This window comes from Necator americanus, assembly GCF_031761385.1.
Source record: "Necator americanus strain Aroian chromosome Unknown Necator_2022.05.29.01.07, whole genome shotgun sequence".
NCBI lineage: Eukaryota > Metazoa > Nematoda > Chromadorea > Rhabditida > Ancylostomatidae > Necator > Necator americanus.
In genome coordinates this window covers 331,609-350,790 of record NW_026986548.1, presented here as the reverse complement: position 1 = coordinate 350,790, position 19,182 = coordinate 331,609, and the positions used below count along the sequence as shown (strand labels likewise).

General features: G+C 42.3%; 1 protein-coding gene across 1 annotated transcript; it reads right to left on the bottom strand.

Moving 5' to 3' along the window:
• Positions 1–1,615: 1,615 nt before the first annotated feature.
• On the bottom strand, positions 1,616–17,841 carry RB195_026486 (uncharacterized protein; the record flags this gene model as incomplete). Its single annotated transcript, XM_064176938.1, has 11 exons — positions 1,616–1,691; positions 1,772–1,873; positions 1,954–2,114; positions 2,172–2,276; positions 2,386–2,466; positions 2,525–2,641; positions 6,107–6,223; positions 9,484–9,587; positions 10,897–10,963; positions 11,101–11,169; positions 17,743–17,841. 11 exons carry the CDS (start codon positions 17,839–17,841, stop codon positions 1,616–1,618), a joined length of 1,098 nt encoding a protein of 365 aa, XP_064070946.1.
• Positions 17,842–19,182: the final 1,341 nt, after the last annotated feature.

The following is a 19,182-nucleotide window of genomic DNA, read 5'->3' as shown; positions in this document are numbered from 1 at the left end:
CTAAATCCTGCAAAAATGCAAACATGGAGCTTTATTAAGGTTTTATTTTTTTAATTGCACAGTCGCATGCTTCGTTGCAACCTCTTCACGTTTACGAAGAAAAGATAATTCCACTTTGTTGCCAGCGGAATGGAACGTGTGGTTTATCCACGTGGTGCGTCTTAGGTGTTCCTGCATCATGGAAAAATTAAAATAGGAACAAGGCTTCTTCGTGGTAAAAAAAGAACTGGAAATTATGCAATGCAGAAATCCCGTACAAACTCATCAATTACGTATGTATGAAGATGTATTCGTCAATTATTAGGGAGCGACGGGATGCTTTGCATTGTCGAACGAGAAGAAGGTGGGAAATAAATCAATATTATAAGACATTCCAGGTCCTAAAATGACGAAGGACTGCGTAACGGACACGCTGCAGATTCGAACAAGTTGAGAGATACACACGCTCTCGATGTGTGCATAATGGTACTCATAACTCTATCGACTCGATGCATAATGGTAAGGTCTCAGTGGCTACGCTTCTGAATTACTGCGCCAATGATATTCTGAAGTAAAAATGATTCTATTTCATCACTCTTCATTATATTTCAAATTTCTTTTTTCTTCAAAGCGGCTCCTTTTCCTGGGGAAAAAAACACCTAATCACTGGTGCAAACACTTATTATACCCATACATATATGTCACTAGAGGTTTGAGGCATCGAGGATGTTTATAAAAGGAACTGAAATTTATGAAATACTAAGGAATTATGTCCTCATCAATGTTTGAATTACATTTCCAGTTTTGAAACCTGAGAAATGGAGAAGAATTTAGAGTAGTGTCTCAAGTAGAATGAGATATAATTAGGGAATATACTGGAAAACAAGCTGGTGGGATTTAGAACACGTTCTGTACAATTTTAGTTTTTAAAATTGTGGTAAAATTGATATAGCAGAGTTAGAGTCCTTTTTTCCAAGAGTTTATAGGTTACATCAATTCCGTAGACAAGAGGTTAGGAGAAGGCCTTTGGGGAGAAACAGCATCGCGGAGGTATTTATTGAAAGTGGGAAATCTATGATGTGGTGATTCTGGTATCACAGAGTAAAGAGAGGTCTGCAACTACATCTGTTGTTGACCAGTATCGTATCGGTGATAAATGATTAAAACGATCGGGTAACTGATCGATCAGGATCTGAAGCATTACTAATCACTACTGACTTAGCGTTCTAAATTCCACAACAATTAACCAAGAATTATTGCTTTATATGGGAAAAGATGTTACGGATAAGATATTCCTTAACATTTCACACTACACAAATCTTTATCACAAGGTATAAGTGATAAAAGCAGATTGGCAAAAGCGAATTGTTGACAAAAAAGGAAATACCGACAGAAGTAATTTAACTACATCTTTTAATGTGAAGCATGCGTTTTCCCGGCACGAATTACTTTGTAGGCTACAAGCACATCACTTACAAATATCTTAAGCGAGAATGCTAGCTACTTCTCTTTCATTTCACAATAAGCTTTAGAAAAAGCAAAAACCTTGAAGGCACCTCACATACACATGCAAATCACCGGTGTTTTAGCGTGCGTTTGCTTTTCAAAGTGAACGGAAACGATCATCGTAAACGGACTATGCTTTGAGCGAAATCATTGACATCTTAGACTGATCGACTTCTTCGAATGGGTAGAAGGGATGACCGATTGCGCTGTAAACATATAACTTCACGTACAGTGACAATAACGTAGCAGTTATCAAAAAAGAGAGTAGTAAAGCCGCACTACTCACAAGTCGAAGAGAAAAAGTCTCATTCTTGTTTCGATTGAGTTAAGTTTAGTCATTTCGTCATCACTCAGGGAAAAGTCGAAAACATCGAAGTTTTCCTTGACGCTAAATAAACTTGGTTGAGCACATCTTGCCGAGTTTTGACTACAAATTATTCACTCGAACTTAAGCATGTACAAGCTCACCGCTCCGGTTTGACACTTTTGGGAATAACAGCCATTCCGCGTTGTATAAGGTGACGTAGTAAAATTTGCGCCGGTGTTTTGCCATGTTTCTGCGCAAGTTCTTTGACGATAATATCCGAAAGTGGATCGGCTTCCGGCCACTTCATGTTTGGATTGAACTCCTGGGACGAACAAACGTTCTTTAATTTCGATAATTTCAAATTCAGGCACGAAAAGACCTTTCTTCCTCGTGATCCTAGTGGACCATATGCTGTGAATGAGATGTTTAGCTTTTTGCAGAGTTCATATAGCTCCGTTTGTGGCCAATACAAATGACATTCAACCTAAAACTATATGAGGATAGACGTCTGCATGACGAAGTTACGTTTTTCCAAGATCTAGCCTTTAATTTGTAGGCAAATTCTCCAACGGCAGAAAAAAAGTGGAATGAACCTGCAAATTTGCGGGTTTTATACGTGCATGATCGTAAACATTTTTCACCTGCGTGGCGTTGAAGTTAGATAGACCAAGAGCCTAAATCCAAACACTTATGTTTAATCACACATAATTCACAACAACAAGTGTCGACAACCTTCAATTTTCCCGCGTCGTAGAGTTTCTCCAAAGCATGCCAAGTGTCCAAATGGTCGATCACAATCGGAACTTGCATGTCATTTACAAAAGCGGGTGCAAAACTGTCGTCTTCCTTCTGGTTGGTTTCAAAACGGTTAAATATTTCCACAGTTGCAGCAGTAACTTCCTACTTCTCAAATATACCAATTTGAACATCCGGCTAAAGCCGGACTTCAGGCTTTTTTTTGGTGTTCGCTTCGCTCGCCATCACCGATCAATGAGAAATAACAGCAGAAAATTTTGTTTTTGTAAAATTAAAGTTGTTTTTTTTTCTATCACCGCTTTCGACAATTTTTTACCCGAAAATTTGAGCATAAATGAAAGACTTTATGGTTTTTCCCTAAACGCGTCAGTTCTATATTTGGAGAACAACCAAACTTGATTTTACATCTATGTTTCTCTCAAACCTCCACAATTTGAAAACATTATTCGAAGTATGAGTTTCCTCCGTTCTCAACTATTAGCAAAGAATGATGTGCTAACATGAAATGACGTGATTAGCACTATCGTAGTGATAAAAATAAAGTTCGACGTGAGATCGCGAGAACTGTTGGCTATTTTGAACCAGTCTGATTGTCCGGCTAAAGCTGCACTTCAGACTTTCTGTGGCGCTCGCTTCGGGCGCGTTCACTGATCAATGAAAATTAATAGTAGAAGCTAGTGAAATTACACTGGTGCCTTTCTAACAATACTTTTCTTATTTTGTATAAAATTAGGGGAAGATTTCAAAGATTTCTTTCTAAATGTTCCACATTTCGAGATCATTCAAACGTCAGCTTTAAATACTCCTTCGATACCAACATAATTCACACACAATTTGAAAATATTACTCGAAGTATGGGTTTTCTTCGTATTTTCTCCAACAGTTATCACCACTGGACGCTTTGTTCTTCACCTTTATGACTCCTCCGTGTGCCTATTTCCTTCTTTGTTTGCCTCAAGTTTGTAGCATGCCGTTCTCAGAAAGTGGAAATACGCATGCAAACGGTTGCTTAAACAGTAGCAAGATGTTTATGCGATCCGACGTGGGACGTTATCATTATCAGTAGAATGATGTCTTTTACGTCATTTTATGTTAAAACATCATTCTGTGATAACTATTGGGGGAAATCAAGAGGAATACCCATACTTTGAGTAATGCTTTCAAATAGTATCTACATTAATCTCGCATCGAAGGAGTGTTTGCAGCTGATGGTCGAATATTCACCAAATGTAAAGTTGACGCGTCTAGAAGGAAAACTCCTTAATTTTCGTGACACACACATACCAAGTTGTTCCCCAGATCCTAACTCGATAGAGAAGTTGTGTTGCTTTATTATATATATATATATATATATATATATATATATATATATATACTTACATACACACAGACAGACTAAGTCCGTTATCATATAGCATGATCATGATTCTATTTGAGCATCCGTTCGCACATGTGTTTCCACCTTTTGAAGAAAGGATGTTAGCAGCATCAGGGAGACATGCTGGGAAATAGATATGCAAAGGAGCCATAGAAACCCACTCTACCGCGTTAGGCTCCCGCGCAGCAATCCGACGCAGTGGAACCCGTCTCTCCCACTCTATACCTTTCTGGCACCGGCGCATCATTCTGACCCCGTGGGACCCATCTCACCCCATTTTACAGCTATCTTGCTTCGGAGCACGAATTCGACGCCGTACGACCCGTCTCACCTAATTTTACCGCGTTTGGGCTCCAGCCCACCAAACCGACGCCATGGTATCCGTCTCCTTCTCTTTTCGGAATTTCTTGAGTGATACACACACATACACAGACGCAGACACGTGACAGAATAAGCCCGTCTTTATATAGCATGATAATTCGCAAATTTGGAAGTATACATTCGTACACAGAAATAAACTTGCCTTATCAAGGCCAATATACATGAATGTATAATTCTGGGCGGTCGTCCAGTGGTAGAGTGCTCGCCCATCAGTTGCATGGCTATGGTTTGGTACATCACCGGTGCGGAGTTTTGCATCATTATGGGGTATTTTCGTGACACACACATACCAAGTTGTTCCCCAGATCCTAACTCGATAGAGAAGTTGTGTTGCTTTATTATATATATATATATATATATATATATATATATATATATAATTTGTGTGTTAACAGAACCCCTTCCCCCTCGGTTTCTGAGCTGAAGGCCGCCATACTTGATGTATGGGCTAATGTAGAGCAAAGCTTTATTGATATCCTTAACAGTAGTATGCCGAATAGAATTTTTGATGTTGTTTACAACAAAGGCAATGTAGCAAAGTACTGAAGTTGTTTTCTGGATGTTATTTCTGCAGTAAATCAGAGTTTTTATGAAGTGTACCTATTATTTTGCACCGGCCTACTTCTCGATAAAAGTACGTGGCATCCTGGGCTGATCAGGTATGCTGCCAAGGGTATTTGGCCGGAGGTTTACGCAGGTGAGAAATACGGTGGTGGCTCAGTCCGAATTAAGTAAGCCGCTTCTAGGCTGCTATTAGAAAAGTTAGCGGTAGACCTAAGATTTTGCATATCGCTGTACATATGTGTATATATACGTCTGAACGCCCGGGTAAAACTGGACTTTAGACTTCTTGTGGTGCTCGCTTCGCTCGCTTTGAGCAAGTAATGAAAATTTAAAGTAGTGGCATCTTCTGTCAAACTAAGTTTGGATGCTTCCAACAGCGCTTCCTTTTTTTTTAGAAATTTAAACACAGATTCAAGATTTCACAGTGTTCTTTCTAATGCGTCACTTCTACATTTGAAGCATTAAAACTTTATTTTATACCCATATTCCTTCGATACCAACACAATTTAGAAAAATTATTCGTGTTATGAGTCTTCGCCTGTTTTTCCTAGATATTTAACGCAGAATAATATGCGGACATAAAACGACGTGAACACCATTAGTGCACTAATAACGATAATGTTCTATGTCAGATAAACTAAACTATTAGCTACTATTTAAGCAGATGTCTGGTCGTCTCGTCTGCGAACATGCAGGGAAATAGATACGCGGAGGAGTACATAGGGAGAAACAAAACACGTGCAGCTGTCACGGCTATGGAACTTTTTACAAGTTCTTAAATATCCATCTGGAGTTATTGCGAAGTACTGGTGCACATCAATTCCACGCCCTCTTCCACCCCACTTTATAGCGTTCTGGTGCCGACGCAACAGTTGGACACAGTGGGACCCGCCTCACCCTATTCCTGAATTTTGTTACCTACACAAACACACACATACACACGCATACACATACACATACATATACATACACATACACACATATACACATACACATATACACATACAGGTACTCACATACATAAACATACACATATACACACATATAAATATACATACATACACATACACACACGGGACAGAAACAGAATAAGCCCGTTACTACACACCATGATATTGCGTATTTGTTGACACTCTATTCTTGTATTCTCACCTTTCTATTGTACCGGTAACTGCAGGTGGTAACTCTAACGATGTGAAAAATGCAGCTAATTCATTTACTTGTAATGTTCATACCTGAAAAGGCAATGGACAGTGAACAAGGTAGAGATCGAGGTAATCGGTTTGAAGCGCCTCCAACTGCATTTTCACACATTTCTCCACATCTTCGGGAGAATGTGCTGTGAAGGGGAGCTGAATTTTTGATTTTTCAAAAAGAAGTCTGATGTAAGAAAAAAATTGTAAATTGGTATAAAAGCGAACAAAAATATTTGACATTTTAGGCGCACAATGCGCTTCTCTCAGCAGAAAACCTGTTAATCTACATACAATCATAAACTAATAACTTAAAAGTTGCAGTTTGTTTGGACAGTCACGAACATAAAATTTCGATTTGTTTACAAATAAACACAATTACGAGTAATCGGTTTGAAGTGGAAGGCAAAATATTTGATGCTACCCAGTATTTACTCGAATCTCACAATCTCTAACACATCTTCGACATTGGTTGCTGAAAACACTTGCATTGGGGTAGCTCCCGATAGATCAGGGACTGCCAACCTTTAGTAATAGGGCGCTAATTCATAGATCTGCTGTTTGCAAAACTGCGGTCTATGAATTAGTGCCGTATTACTAAAGGTTGACAGTAATCACATTTGATGTTGCAAGATATTTGTGCGAAACTCTCTCAAAGATTATTATCTGATCGACATCCGCTTTAACATTCGCTTTGTACTACAACTAGACTTTTCCAATTGTGCTGCACAGTCTCTTAAAACAATCGTGTTATTCGCTTATTTGAAGTTTTCTATACTCGTATCTAAACTTACACATGGCTGTGAGAGGCTTCCCCCTTTGGACCAATGCTTACGCGCAGCGAAATTCAAAATGGTACACCGAGTAACTACTACTACAGTACTAACTACACCGAGCAACTAACACCGAGTATGGTATACGAATTTCAAACTGAGTAAGGGATGAAATTGGAATTTGGGCTTTTCGGTCTATCTTGTAGCTGAGAAAGATTACCTCAAGAACTGCATAGTTAACGTCTTTTACTCTTACTTTGTTCAGTTTTCTTCTCGTTTTTTCATTTGCTCTTGCACTGCTTTTCTTATTCAATTTGTATTTTTATTTCCTTTCATCTTTTGGATCATCTCTGTCCTACTCGTCCTGTTTTTACTTTTACCGTTTCATTGTCTTATTGTTCTGTGATATTTCTTTGCCTTGCTTGGTATGATTATTTTGTCTTGTTTCTCTGTCACTTAAAGTTGTGTCTTTGTGTCTATTCTTGGTTTTATGTCTACCTTATTCTTTTTGTCTCCTCTAAAAGGCTTATGGCTCCAACTTCTTTCCTTTTATTCATACAGCATTTTTATATCACAAATTCACCTTGTATCCAAATGAAACAAACAAGAATGAGGTAGACGAATACCTTGTACCACTCGTTTACTTCATTCATGTTTGTTTCATTTTCGTGTGTTTCACTGTCCTTACATCCATTCCTGTTTCTGTTTCTTCACTCTTCTTGACGTTACTCTCCTTTTTTCATTCTGTCTTTACTCCCGAGCACGTAATTGCGCTGTTTACTTCGTTCCTACCTGGAAAATGCGTACTGCATGATAATCGGCACTTAAATCACGTTAATATATGAAAAGAACATCGAAGGTAAAGGAACACAATTCGCATAAAAAAAAGCGTTCTCAGACATCACTTGATGTCACAACTCGTAAATATTTCCAATCGACTTTGTTTTTACTGTTTTTGGACTCTCTCTCAAAGTTTTCCTTGGTAGAGCAGTTTTCTGCTACTATTCAACCGATTCTGGAGCAGAAATATCACTTTCCTCATATTCACAGTTAGACCTAGCGCTTTTTATAGGAAGAAGGAGATTTGCCGACAATGAATACTTCTGTTAACACTGAATCCTGAAGTTTGATTTAATTTCCTTTTTTCGTCTGTGCAAAAGTATGATTACTCATTTGTGCATCCCAATTTTACCACTTCCCAACTTCAAAGCTCTGCTAAGAAAAGATTAGAATCAAATCAAAGCTATTGAGACACTTCAGTTCTGCGATGCTATTACGTAATGGGAAAGAACTGACAGAAACGTGAAGAACGTCACGTCGTTTCTCCTGTTACTAAAGCTAAAACAGTAGCGAGCTTAAAGGAGGGTGTCCAGGTACTGTGTCAATACTTAATAGTGTGGGAATCAAATGAAAACGGCAGAGAACTTAAAAAGGATAAGGGATAAAGTTTCTGACGTTAATCAAACCGCTCCCAGACAAGTCTGGCACCAATTTTTCGACCCCGGAGGGATGAAAGGCTTGGTGAACACTAGGGGGAATTCGAACCTCCGATAGATCGTGCAGGAAGCGGAACCTCTAACCGCTACACTACACCCGTCCATGGCATAGGACCTATTTCGAAAGAAGTCCGCCTGTAGAAAAACAAATAGAATGGAAAGTAAACAAATCAATTAAAACAGGAATGTAATAGAAGAGAGAGAGAGAGAGAGAATGAAAGTTCGAATTAAACAAGTGATAATAATAAATAAGGAGATCATTGCAAGAACAAATGGAACAACGAGAAGAAAACTGGACAGAGGAAGAAGAAAAGATATAAGCTATGCAGTTACTTGAAGTGATGTTTCTTAGCTGCAAGATAAAGGCTGAGAAGCCTAAGTTCCGATTTCATCGCTTACTCGGTTTGAAATTCGGAGATCATACTTCCTTTCTTTCATGGATAAAGGTTTATTGTGATATTCCCCTCGTTGGTTTTGAGGTAAGATTACGTGGAAAAAATGGCACTCATTTTCTACCTTTCTCCGAGTTTATTCCTCTGAAGGAGCAGAGGATGTAGTTACTCGGTGTACCATTTTGAATTTCGAGGCGCGTAAGCATTGGTCCAAGGGGCAGAGCCGGTTGTAAGTTTAAGAAGGTTGGTTGTAGGTTGTAAGATACGAATATAGAAAACATCACATAAGCGAATAACATGACCAACTTTCATATTAATTGGACATCAACAACTCAGTAATGCTTGATCACATTACGGTGATCCATTACTACTAGTTGGTGAACTGTTATATTTGAGAACTGGGAGCACAGATATACTGTTATGTGTGGTAAGGTCACAACGACATGAAACACGGTCCAGCTGTGTAAGTGGCTTCGCTTGAAGCAGTGCGTCGAAGCATAGTGGCTAAAATCTACTGATTTGACACCACTGTGCTGACACCATTCCTCGCAAATCTCTGCTTCGATTTTAATCGCTGTCTCCACGACAATGCTTCGAGAGCAGCCGGTTATGCAACTGCATCGTCCTTCACGCCGTTTCAACCCTACTTTATGTTGTGTACGGTCTACGACTGTCTCCCCGAATGATAGCCGAATGCTCTGGCAACGAGTAAATTCTGGAATAAACTATGAGATAAAAACTAAAATGATTAAAAGTACCTTAGATGTGATGAAGATGTCTTCTCTTCTAAGCTTCCCGTCCTTGAAATAATCGTTCAGCGTTTTTCCGATAATAGATTCATTACCATATACGAACGCAGTATCTGTTTGAAAAAAAAGAAACAGAACTGGTAAATATTAGTTCAGAGGATGTCTCTCTTCTTGCGCGCAACGCAAGTTACACCATCATTAAAGGCATCACCCCCACGAATCTGAGGTGGTGCAGATTCCAGATGGATTATTCGTATACAGGATGGGAGACTACGGAGAGGGGGGTGATTCCGTCCATTTCTTCCTAATTGCCGTAAAAAACGGCACGGAAGATACGGCTTCATTCGTTTTGGCGCACCATTTTGTACAAGAGGTTCGATTGGAGCGCGCCAGTCTTGTGCGGTGCCGCATCTTCCGTGCCGTTTTTTACAGCAATTAGCAAGAAATGGCGGAATCACCCCTCTCTCCGTAGTCTCCCATCCCGTATACGAATATTCCACCTGAAATCTGCACCACCTCAGATTCGTGGGGTGATGCCTTTAATCCAATAAACGACTACATATATTCAGTCGCTGAGATAACTGAGATATTAGAACAAAGAAGGACACGATGTAACATGGGCGAACACATCACAATTTACTTTCATTCACAGTTTATTTTAAAGGCAACGTATCACGAAATCGATGTAGTAGGGAAACCCGTATGGCTTCGCTCAACTTGCCCTAATCGTCGTAAAAAACGGTATGGATGACGGCGTTTTTTTTTCCCACGAAATAAGTTAGAACGTACCACCCTTGTTAACGAGCGGTCGGAGATCATTAAGGTCTCTTCACCAACTTATGCAGGGGAAACCAACAAATATACTGCTGAGGGGACCGGAGCGTGGAAATCTGCTGCTAAGGGGATGTGTTCTGACGTGCCTACTAGGAAGAAAAACCGATCCCACGCCATTTCTTGCGACAAACAGGGGAGGGTGAGCGGAGCCGCGCTTGGTTCCGTAGTCTCCGCTCCGAACTCTGCGGGTTCCCTGGGATTTCCGTTACTACGTCAATTTCGTGATGCGCTGCCTTTAAACTCGATATCGCAAGTGCTGCAATGAAAAAAGTTGGTAATGGTGTGGAAATCTCAGACTTTTCCGGACCAAATCGAAATTTTATGATTTTTTTTAAATTCGTTGTGGGATGTATTACATATGCGGTATGTGCAGCAGTGCATTTGCTTTGTCAGAGGTGAACAATTTACACAATCCCTTTACTACAATTTACTAAAAGAAAACATCGTAGCAGATTCGATTATATGAGTGGTAGGCAGCGAATTAGATTTGTAAGATTAACTGGTGACAAATTTCAGAAGGTGCGCCGTCAACGAAAGCTGTAATGGTAACATAGTACTTTTCGAAGGCAAAAGTAAAAAGTGTCTTACCAATCAATCGGTAGCCACAATCTAGAGCTGTTTTCAAAGCACGAGTCAATTCGTTCTCGTCCTTGGACTGCAAGTCATTTGAATTACTAAGCAAAAAAGGAATGGATGAAAAAAAAAACTCCAAAACAAAACAAAGAACGCATAGAGTAAAGAAGAAAGAACAATTACACGAGAAAGGGGAAAGAAGCGATAACGAAACGATACCTGCCATGTTCCAAGTCCAAGCACAGGCATGCACCCGCCGGTCGAGAGTTTGATTGTTTCCATACCCATCTCAATGATGAAATAATTTTGAACTTGTGTCCATAGTCGCTGCCGAATTTTTTCAACCAGGTGGTAAGAGAGGGAAGCGCCGCGCACCCATTTGGTTGAACACATTCAGCAGCTGCGTATACGCCACGCAACTAACTAGCATCCGTAAATATAGCATTTCTAGGTAATTATTCTGGCTGGGGCGAGGTAGCGGGCGGCTTTAGTCCAGGTGTTGGCTAAAACTACTAATGTCTAGGATCTAAGCACAAGTATCAAGGGCCAAGACATCTGAGCAAGTAACTATTAGCTGGAACTAAAAGTTAGTAAGTCTTAGGACTCTCTTAGGACCTAAACCCTTCTAGCTAGTTAGTAAGAGACCTGAGCCTGTGCTGAGTCCTCGTATACTATCCCTCACTAACTAGAACTAGCACTTTTCTTTATCCTAATAACCTATAACTTCTTATGTACTGCTCTTGAGAGTGCATGTTTGTGTGTGGTGATAAATCCATGCTTTTGTGCTCGCATTCGTTGTGCACCCTAGCTGTAAAGCCCCTATACTCTGCCGCTGCTAGCGATAACGAAAATGATGGGACTAAATCGTCGATCGCATCATCTGTGGGCAAAGCTTCACTGCGACGGACTCAACACAATCAACAGCTGCAGTCCGATCAAAAGGATCTGAGACTCGGTGCAGTTACGTAAGCGGTAGCGTTAACTGAGAGCGATGCGATGGAGTGTAGGATCGAGGGGACCCCTGTTGGCACTTGGCACCACTCATCGCTGCAGTTCGCGATGGTCTCACCTCAATCCTAACTACTCCAGCATACCAATCCGGGTGCAGCAGCTTACCGAACTCAACCGTGACCAGATTGAACCATACTCGCGTACTTGTACTGTAAGCGTAGGCACAAAAACATCCATAGAACACAGGAACGGGGGTATTTGGAGGAGGGGTGAGCTACTCTGACGAGACAGGATCGAACAGTGGTACTACTGTAATGTGGCATGTAATGGCGAAGGTGCAAAAGCGCAGACACTTCCACAGAGCCTTCCACAAGGACAAAGAACGGCCTGAAGTGGCAAAATGGGTTTCGCTTTTGAGAAGGAATGGAAGAGACGATAATTAGATTAATTATCAATCGATAGGACATCACTGGAAGTGAATAGCTACCTGAGTCAGTCGGGCGCCTAAAACTCATGCAGTAGTCCTGGAAGATCCACGACATGTATGCTAAAACTACTAAGAAAAAAGACAGAGCTGGAACTACTACTGCTTTAAGGGCATCACCCCACGAATCTGAGGCGGTACGGATTTCAGGTGGAGTCTTCTTAAACGGGATAGTAGATTATGGAGAGGCGGGTGATTCCCTCCATTTCTTCCTAATTGTCGTAAAAACCGGTCCGGAAGATATGACGCGTGCACAACGCTGGCGCGCTCCAATCCAACTCGTTGTGGAAAATAGCGCGCCGGAACGCTCGAAGCCGTATTTTCCAGGCTGTTTTTTACGGCAATTAGGAAGAAATGGACGGAATCACCCCCCTCTCCGTAGTCTCCCATCCTGTATACGAATAATCCACCTGGAATCTGCACCACCTCAGATTCGTGGGGGTGATGCCTTTAAGTTTACGAAACCTTTCGAACAGCTTATCAGAAGTGAATAGCTAAGTTATATCATGTACTACTTCCCTAAAAAAAAGGACCGAAAATAGACTCCATAGCAATCCACGATCAACAACCATGCATGAAACAACATTCATTCACATATTTTCGATTTGTATTCGCAAGTTTGTGGCTAAGGAGGGCTGTATGGTTGCTCATTATGAAGGGAGTTCACTTTCGCCTGCAACGCGACTTTGACGGGACTTCCACAGTTGGGGCAAAGTCGCTCCTTCCAGAGCAATCCACGATCAACGACCCATTCGCCGAACTTCTCTTTCAACTTCGATGCAAGCTCCGGTCAAGTGGTAATGCAGTGGCAATGATCTTTGTGAAGCCACGAAGAGTCAGAAAGATAGAGGCAACCATTATGCAAATAAAACAGTTTAACGATAAGGACGGTTTCTGTGTTCTACGGACGTTCATGCGCTCTAAGCCCAGGTCTAGTACGCTCCGACTACAGTACGAGGGAAAATGTAGTTGGGAGAGAAGGGGAGGACTCGACGCCCTTATTTCTGAAGTAGATAACTAAATCAATCGAATCCCTAAGACCTAAATATTAGTCTTAGAGGATCTATGACACGTAAGCTAAACTTACTAAGAGAAAAAGTAAGGTAGAGCATCCAGAAATAAGAGCGCCACCTTCTTCCCCCCCCCCAACTACGTGTTCCCCCAGTACGAATGAAGTTCAGTCCGGCCACTGATGAGTGCCAACTGCATTTTAGAGTAGTTGGATAGGGCCACTCTTTCGCGCTAGTATGGACCTGTGCTCGCGTAGACGCGCTGTAATTCTGCGGCCATATGGCAGAGACCCTGTTCTCGTTGGTAAACCGCTTCATTCGCATGATGACTTTTGATGGCTGATTTGTTGACTCTTCGCAACTTTACTCTAGTTACTGCTTTGCCGAGGTTCCTTGCATGAAGTACAAGGAGAAATTTGACGGTTCGCCGATTGTGTATAGCGGTGGAAGTAGAGACCTTGCCCCGATTGGAAATCCTCGTAAAGTCATGAATCAGACGAATGTGAACAACCGTCATGAAGGTTAACCCAATGGACCCCTTTAGGGCCACCAGCTTGCGAATACAAATTAAAAATATGTGGATAAAAGTTGTTCCATGCATGCTGGGTGATCGTGGGTTACTATGGAATCGTTTCATGAATCTTTTTTTTTTCTTTGCGAGTAATACATGATGCATCTTAGCTATTCACGTCTGATGAGCTTGGTTCGAAGGTTTGGTAAAGTTAGAACAATAGTAGTTCCAGCTCTGTCTTCTTTATTAATACCTTAAGCCTTAGCCTGCATGTCGTGGATCTTCTAAAACTACTCCTTAGGTTTCAGGCCCCGGACTGACTCAGCTGCATTCATTTCCAGTGATGTCCTGCCGATTGATAAATCTCTCCTCCTCGAATGCTTTTCAAACGGGGCAGCTGTTTGTCACTTAAAAACGATTTTCTGCTGTAAGGTCATTCTCCGCGCCGTAGAAGCACAGCGCGTCTACGCGAGCACAGGGCGATGCTAGAGCAGCAGAGTGGCCCCACTCAAATCACATTGGCACCCATTTAACCCGCGACTTCAGCAATAATGTTAAAAAAAAAGCCAGATAGTTCTCTTAAACAGCGTAGATCAAGTTACCTGAACGTACACGTACAACGACCACGCAGATACGACCATATACTCATGCACATTAGTTAGGGAAAAGGATGGAGCAGATGACAAATAATGTACAGAACAAAGCTCAACAAGGAGCTGTGATGGAAAACTAAATACAGTAAGGCTAAAATGACATGAAGCACGGTGCAGTTGCATAAGCGGCCGCGCTCGAAGCGGAGCGGTGGAGCGTAGCGGTTAGGATAAAGGTGGAACCCTTACCAGCAGCACCCTTCGCTCACCTCAACTACACCGCCGCGCTTCGAGTGCAGTTGCTTACGTAACTGCACCGTCCTTTATTTCGTTTTGATCCGACTACTAAAGGCAGTACACCATGAATCCGATGTGTTGTGGATTTCTCATAGAAAGGTTCCATACGGGGTCGTAGATTGTGGAAAACCACGTGGCTCCGCTCTTCTTTTAATGATTGTCGTAAGAAACGACATGGGGATTGCTTCAGTTGCTACGAGGTGCGCTAGAACGCGCCTCTATGCACACATTCCTTCCTCGGTGCGTGGGCAAAGGTGGCGCGTTGCAATGCAAGCCGTCTTGAGAAAACGGCGGCTTCCGGGCCTTTTCTTACAGCGACTACGGAGAGATGAGCGGAACCGCTTGGTTTTCCACAATCTACGACCCTATATAGAAGCTTTCCGTGGGAAATCCATACAACGTCAGATTCGTGGTATTCTGCCTTTAAGGGAAAATCAGAAGAATGTGTTCGAAAATCTTTCATTCTTTTTATTAGAAGCACTCATTGAGTGACTGTTAACATGCGTCACTGTGTACCATTTCGACTAAATATGAAGACTGGTGACGAAACGAAAGTACTAGTTAGGCACACCTGGACGATCGTTTGATCTCACAAGACAACAGGTCACTTTTGCCTCTTCAAATCTCTCCAAATCGAAAATATCATTGATGAGCTTGTTCAACTAACAATCCTGATTCCGTTGACATAAAGGAGGCTGTCAGCGAGATGCTTGAGGTATACACCAGGCTAATGGATCTCGCCTTATACGGATCCTATCAGAAACGGTTTAGGTTTATTTTAGAGAGACAGCTTGATATCTAAAGAGAGAAGAAATAAAAGTCTGGAAAATAGAACCATTTGATCGATCAGATTGATTCATTCGATGGGCGTTGCTGGCTATGAGAATGCAACCTAACTAGCATTTTTTGAACACCAGTAAAAACCAGACGACTAGAATTTTATTGATTCTTTAACTAAGTAGATGTTATTGGCATCGTTCATCTGCGAAAGAGCAAAGGTGGGTAATAAGCAGCAACAGGCAGCAGCAGCATCACAGCTTGAGGCTGCCATCAATCAAGTGCTTTTTAATGCCTTCCAACCTTTCAAAAATAAAGGAAAAAGAGAAAGGCGAAAAAAGGCAGATGTCGGTAAATAAAATATTTGGCTACCAATCACTACACCAGTATATTTGTCCTTGGGATGATAAATACGATGGAAATGAAACTGTCGGCGACTATTTTTTTCCAAGCTGGTTACCAAATATCATTTAGTTGATTTGCTGTCGTAACGGCACTCAGCCGTTTGTTGGACAAACATTTCCAGTGTCAGAACGGATGCATATATTTTTCCACTGCATGATGTATTCATCCGCGGACGAATGTTTATTAGCAATCTATCCAACCCAGTTCCATGCATTGCAAGTGATGGGCTTTGCACGCCGACCGAACAGTAGCAGTTACTTTCAGGCCTGAGCTTCTTGATAGTGGAGGTGGAGCGACCTCGTGGCTGGGCTCATAAGAGTCCGCGCATAGAGCACTCAGAGAGGACCCTAGCCACCGGACATCGCCAGAGGTGGGACACGGGGAACGACGACGTCAAGGACAGCGACGTCAACCCGAGCCTCTCTAAGATACTCTCGATAGGAGCGACACCCAGATTATAGACCAGAGGTACAGTCGGGTCAAAACGACATGAATCACGAGCGTAGTTGCGGTGCATTTGCGAGGGCGCTGGAAGCGGCGCAGCAAAGGCAGCAGTTGGGACCGTCGCAAACTGCAGCGATAGGTGCCAGCAATGGTATCACCACGCTCCTAGCCGCTACGCTCCACTGAAGCGCCTCGAGAGAAGCCCCGTACGCAATTGTGTACGTGCTTCTTGTTGTTTTGACCCTACTATGTGGCTCTTTGCGAAGGCCGAGAGCTGCTTTCATTGCCCAACGTTCACTGCATCTACCAAGACGCATTTAACTTGCTATGTTAAAGGCATCACCCGCGAATCTGGGGTGGCGCGGGTTTCAGGTGGGTTATGCCTATACGCCCACTAACAAAATATGGTTAACACGATAAACAACGTTTTTTGAGTCGATATTAAGGAATCCTTCAAATTTCCCGTAAATTGTGGAGAAGGATGATCCCGTCTATTTCTTCTTAACTGCCGTAAAAAAGGCCCGGAAGGTACGACTTCGAGCGTTCCGGCGCGCTATTTTCTACGAGTTCGAATGGAGTGCGCCAGCGTGCCTTGTGCGTGTGCCGCATCTTCCGTTTTTTACGGCAATTAGAAAGGAATGGACGGAATCACCCTCTTCTCCATAATCTACGACCCCGTATAGGAGCTCTCCATCTGAAATCCGCACCAGCCCAGACCCGTGATGCCTTTAATAGTACAAGGATAATAGGGGCCCAAATGTACAGTCCTTTCAAAACGTCTAGATTTACTTTAAAACGCGCAGGCCGTTATGCGCAAAGCTGCGCAGTTTTTGACAGTTTGAAGGGAAGAAGCGACTACGAGCGTATCCTAAGATGATGCAACTGGTTGAGTGGCGTCTAGCAGGAGTTCTATGAAATAAACTAATTTTGTCTTCGTAATAAATAGCAGGACCAGCTAGAGCCAATATCTGAAAACGACAACATGTAACTAACACTTCCTGCGCCAATTTCATTGGATCTTTCCAAATTGCTGAATGATTGGAAATGCGACTTCACGTGCGAGGGGATAATCGAGCGGTACAGGTGGTGCCCATTACAGTTTACAAAACAGGCATAGTAGGTTCGAAGCGACATGAAACATGGTGCAGTTAAGCGACTGCGTTTGAAGCGGCGCAGTGGAGCCAGTTGTTACGATCAAGGAGCATTCGAGTGAGGGTGGCGAAGGCTTCAGTTAGACAGAAACCGCTGGCCCACTGCGCCGCTTCGAACACAACCGCTCAAGCATCACAGTTCGGGTTGTTTTAACCAGGTCATATGTGCACTTTTCATGGGTCAGTTAGTTACAACTGTAGTGTACTGAGGATGCTGCGATCTTAACTGTTCTCCTCCTACCTTTTGTTGACAAAACCTTTGAGGTATCTTCTTTGAAGGAACATACAATCCAACAAAAACAGAACGCAGGATTCTAGCAGTAACACGGGGAGTAAACATCGAAAAAAAAGACAACAGCCTAGAATTTTGAGATCGGGAATAGGACGCCTGAAAATCGATCCAGTTCTTTTATGATGCTTAATGGCATTCATTTCATTTACTTCCGTATGATATAGGAAAAGGAAGAAACGAAACATTAGCATAAATAATCAGATCCAATGACTCAGATAAGGCATAGGGCGACTGAATGAACGCTATGAGGAAAAATGCAGTTACCACTACGCCATTCTATCGTTGTTACTACAAGGTCTAGTCCTAAGGGACACATTTTGTAAGCCATAGTGTGGTTCTGACAAAACGAATACGTTTCGAGCAGAGTGGAGGGCAATGCAACCGCACGTTGCAGAAGTATCCGAAAAACTGACTGCAGACATCGATTGGCGGCCACGTCAGAGTGCATTCGCTACTGTTTCCTCGTCGAACACTCGTTGTACATCAATCTGACGTGGTGTAGATTTTTTTCCTTTCCAGACGTCTAGATTATTTCTGAACCTTGGAACAGCATCTAGCAGAGACCATCTGCTCGAATTTCTTAGCATACCTTTCCGGCATATATGCTAACAAATGTACTGTCGATGTCGAATGTGTTCGTTCGATTGGGACCAGCCAGATAGAAAACGGGGTGCGTAGCACAAAAGACGCCGCGTGTCAACGTGACTGGACGTGTACGGCGCAGAATGGACACGCGAACTTCGTGAAAAGGCCCTCTATCATCACAAACGTCTCCCCCTGTATGCTTTCCTATTCGCTGCTTTGAGAACTGGTACATTCTGAGACGGCGGAAGGAAGCGAAGACAATTTTCACTCTACTGCGAATGTTATTTACCTCTCAGTGACTATATGTTCTGAAGCTGGTATTATGAAGGTAACTTTCTTTGTATTGACTCGTAAAACACAAGAAAGTGAGCTAAAGCAACGCAAAGCCTCTAACTAGTTTTCAAAACTCAAGTTTCCGTCAGTTTTCATCTTGTTGTGGATTTCGTTAGGGTTAGATCCTCTCTAAATTTCCCGCACGCCAGGCATAGTCAGGTCAAAACGACATGAAGCGCGGCACACTTGCGCAAACGATTACACTCGAAGCCGCGCGATGGAGACAGCGGCCGTTGGGACCTGAACGAACTGCAGCAATGAACGGTGACACCAGACTCCTCACCCGAACCTAACCGCTATGCCCCACCGCACCGCTTATGCAACTGCACTACTTCATGTCGTTTTGACTTTACTATACAGTCACGTCAAAGCAGCCTGAAGCTTGGCGCAATTGCGTAAGCAGCTGCGGTCGAAGGTCCTACCTCGAGTGATTGAAGGACTTTTGTTAGCTCCAATCATACTAATCATTAC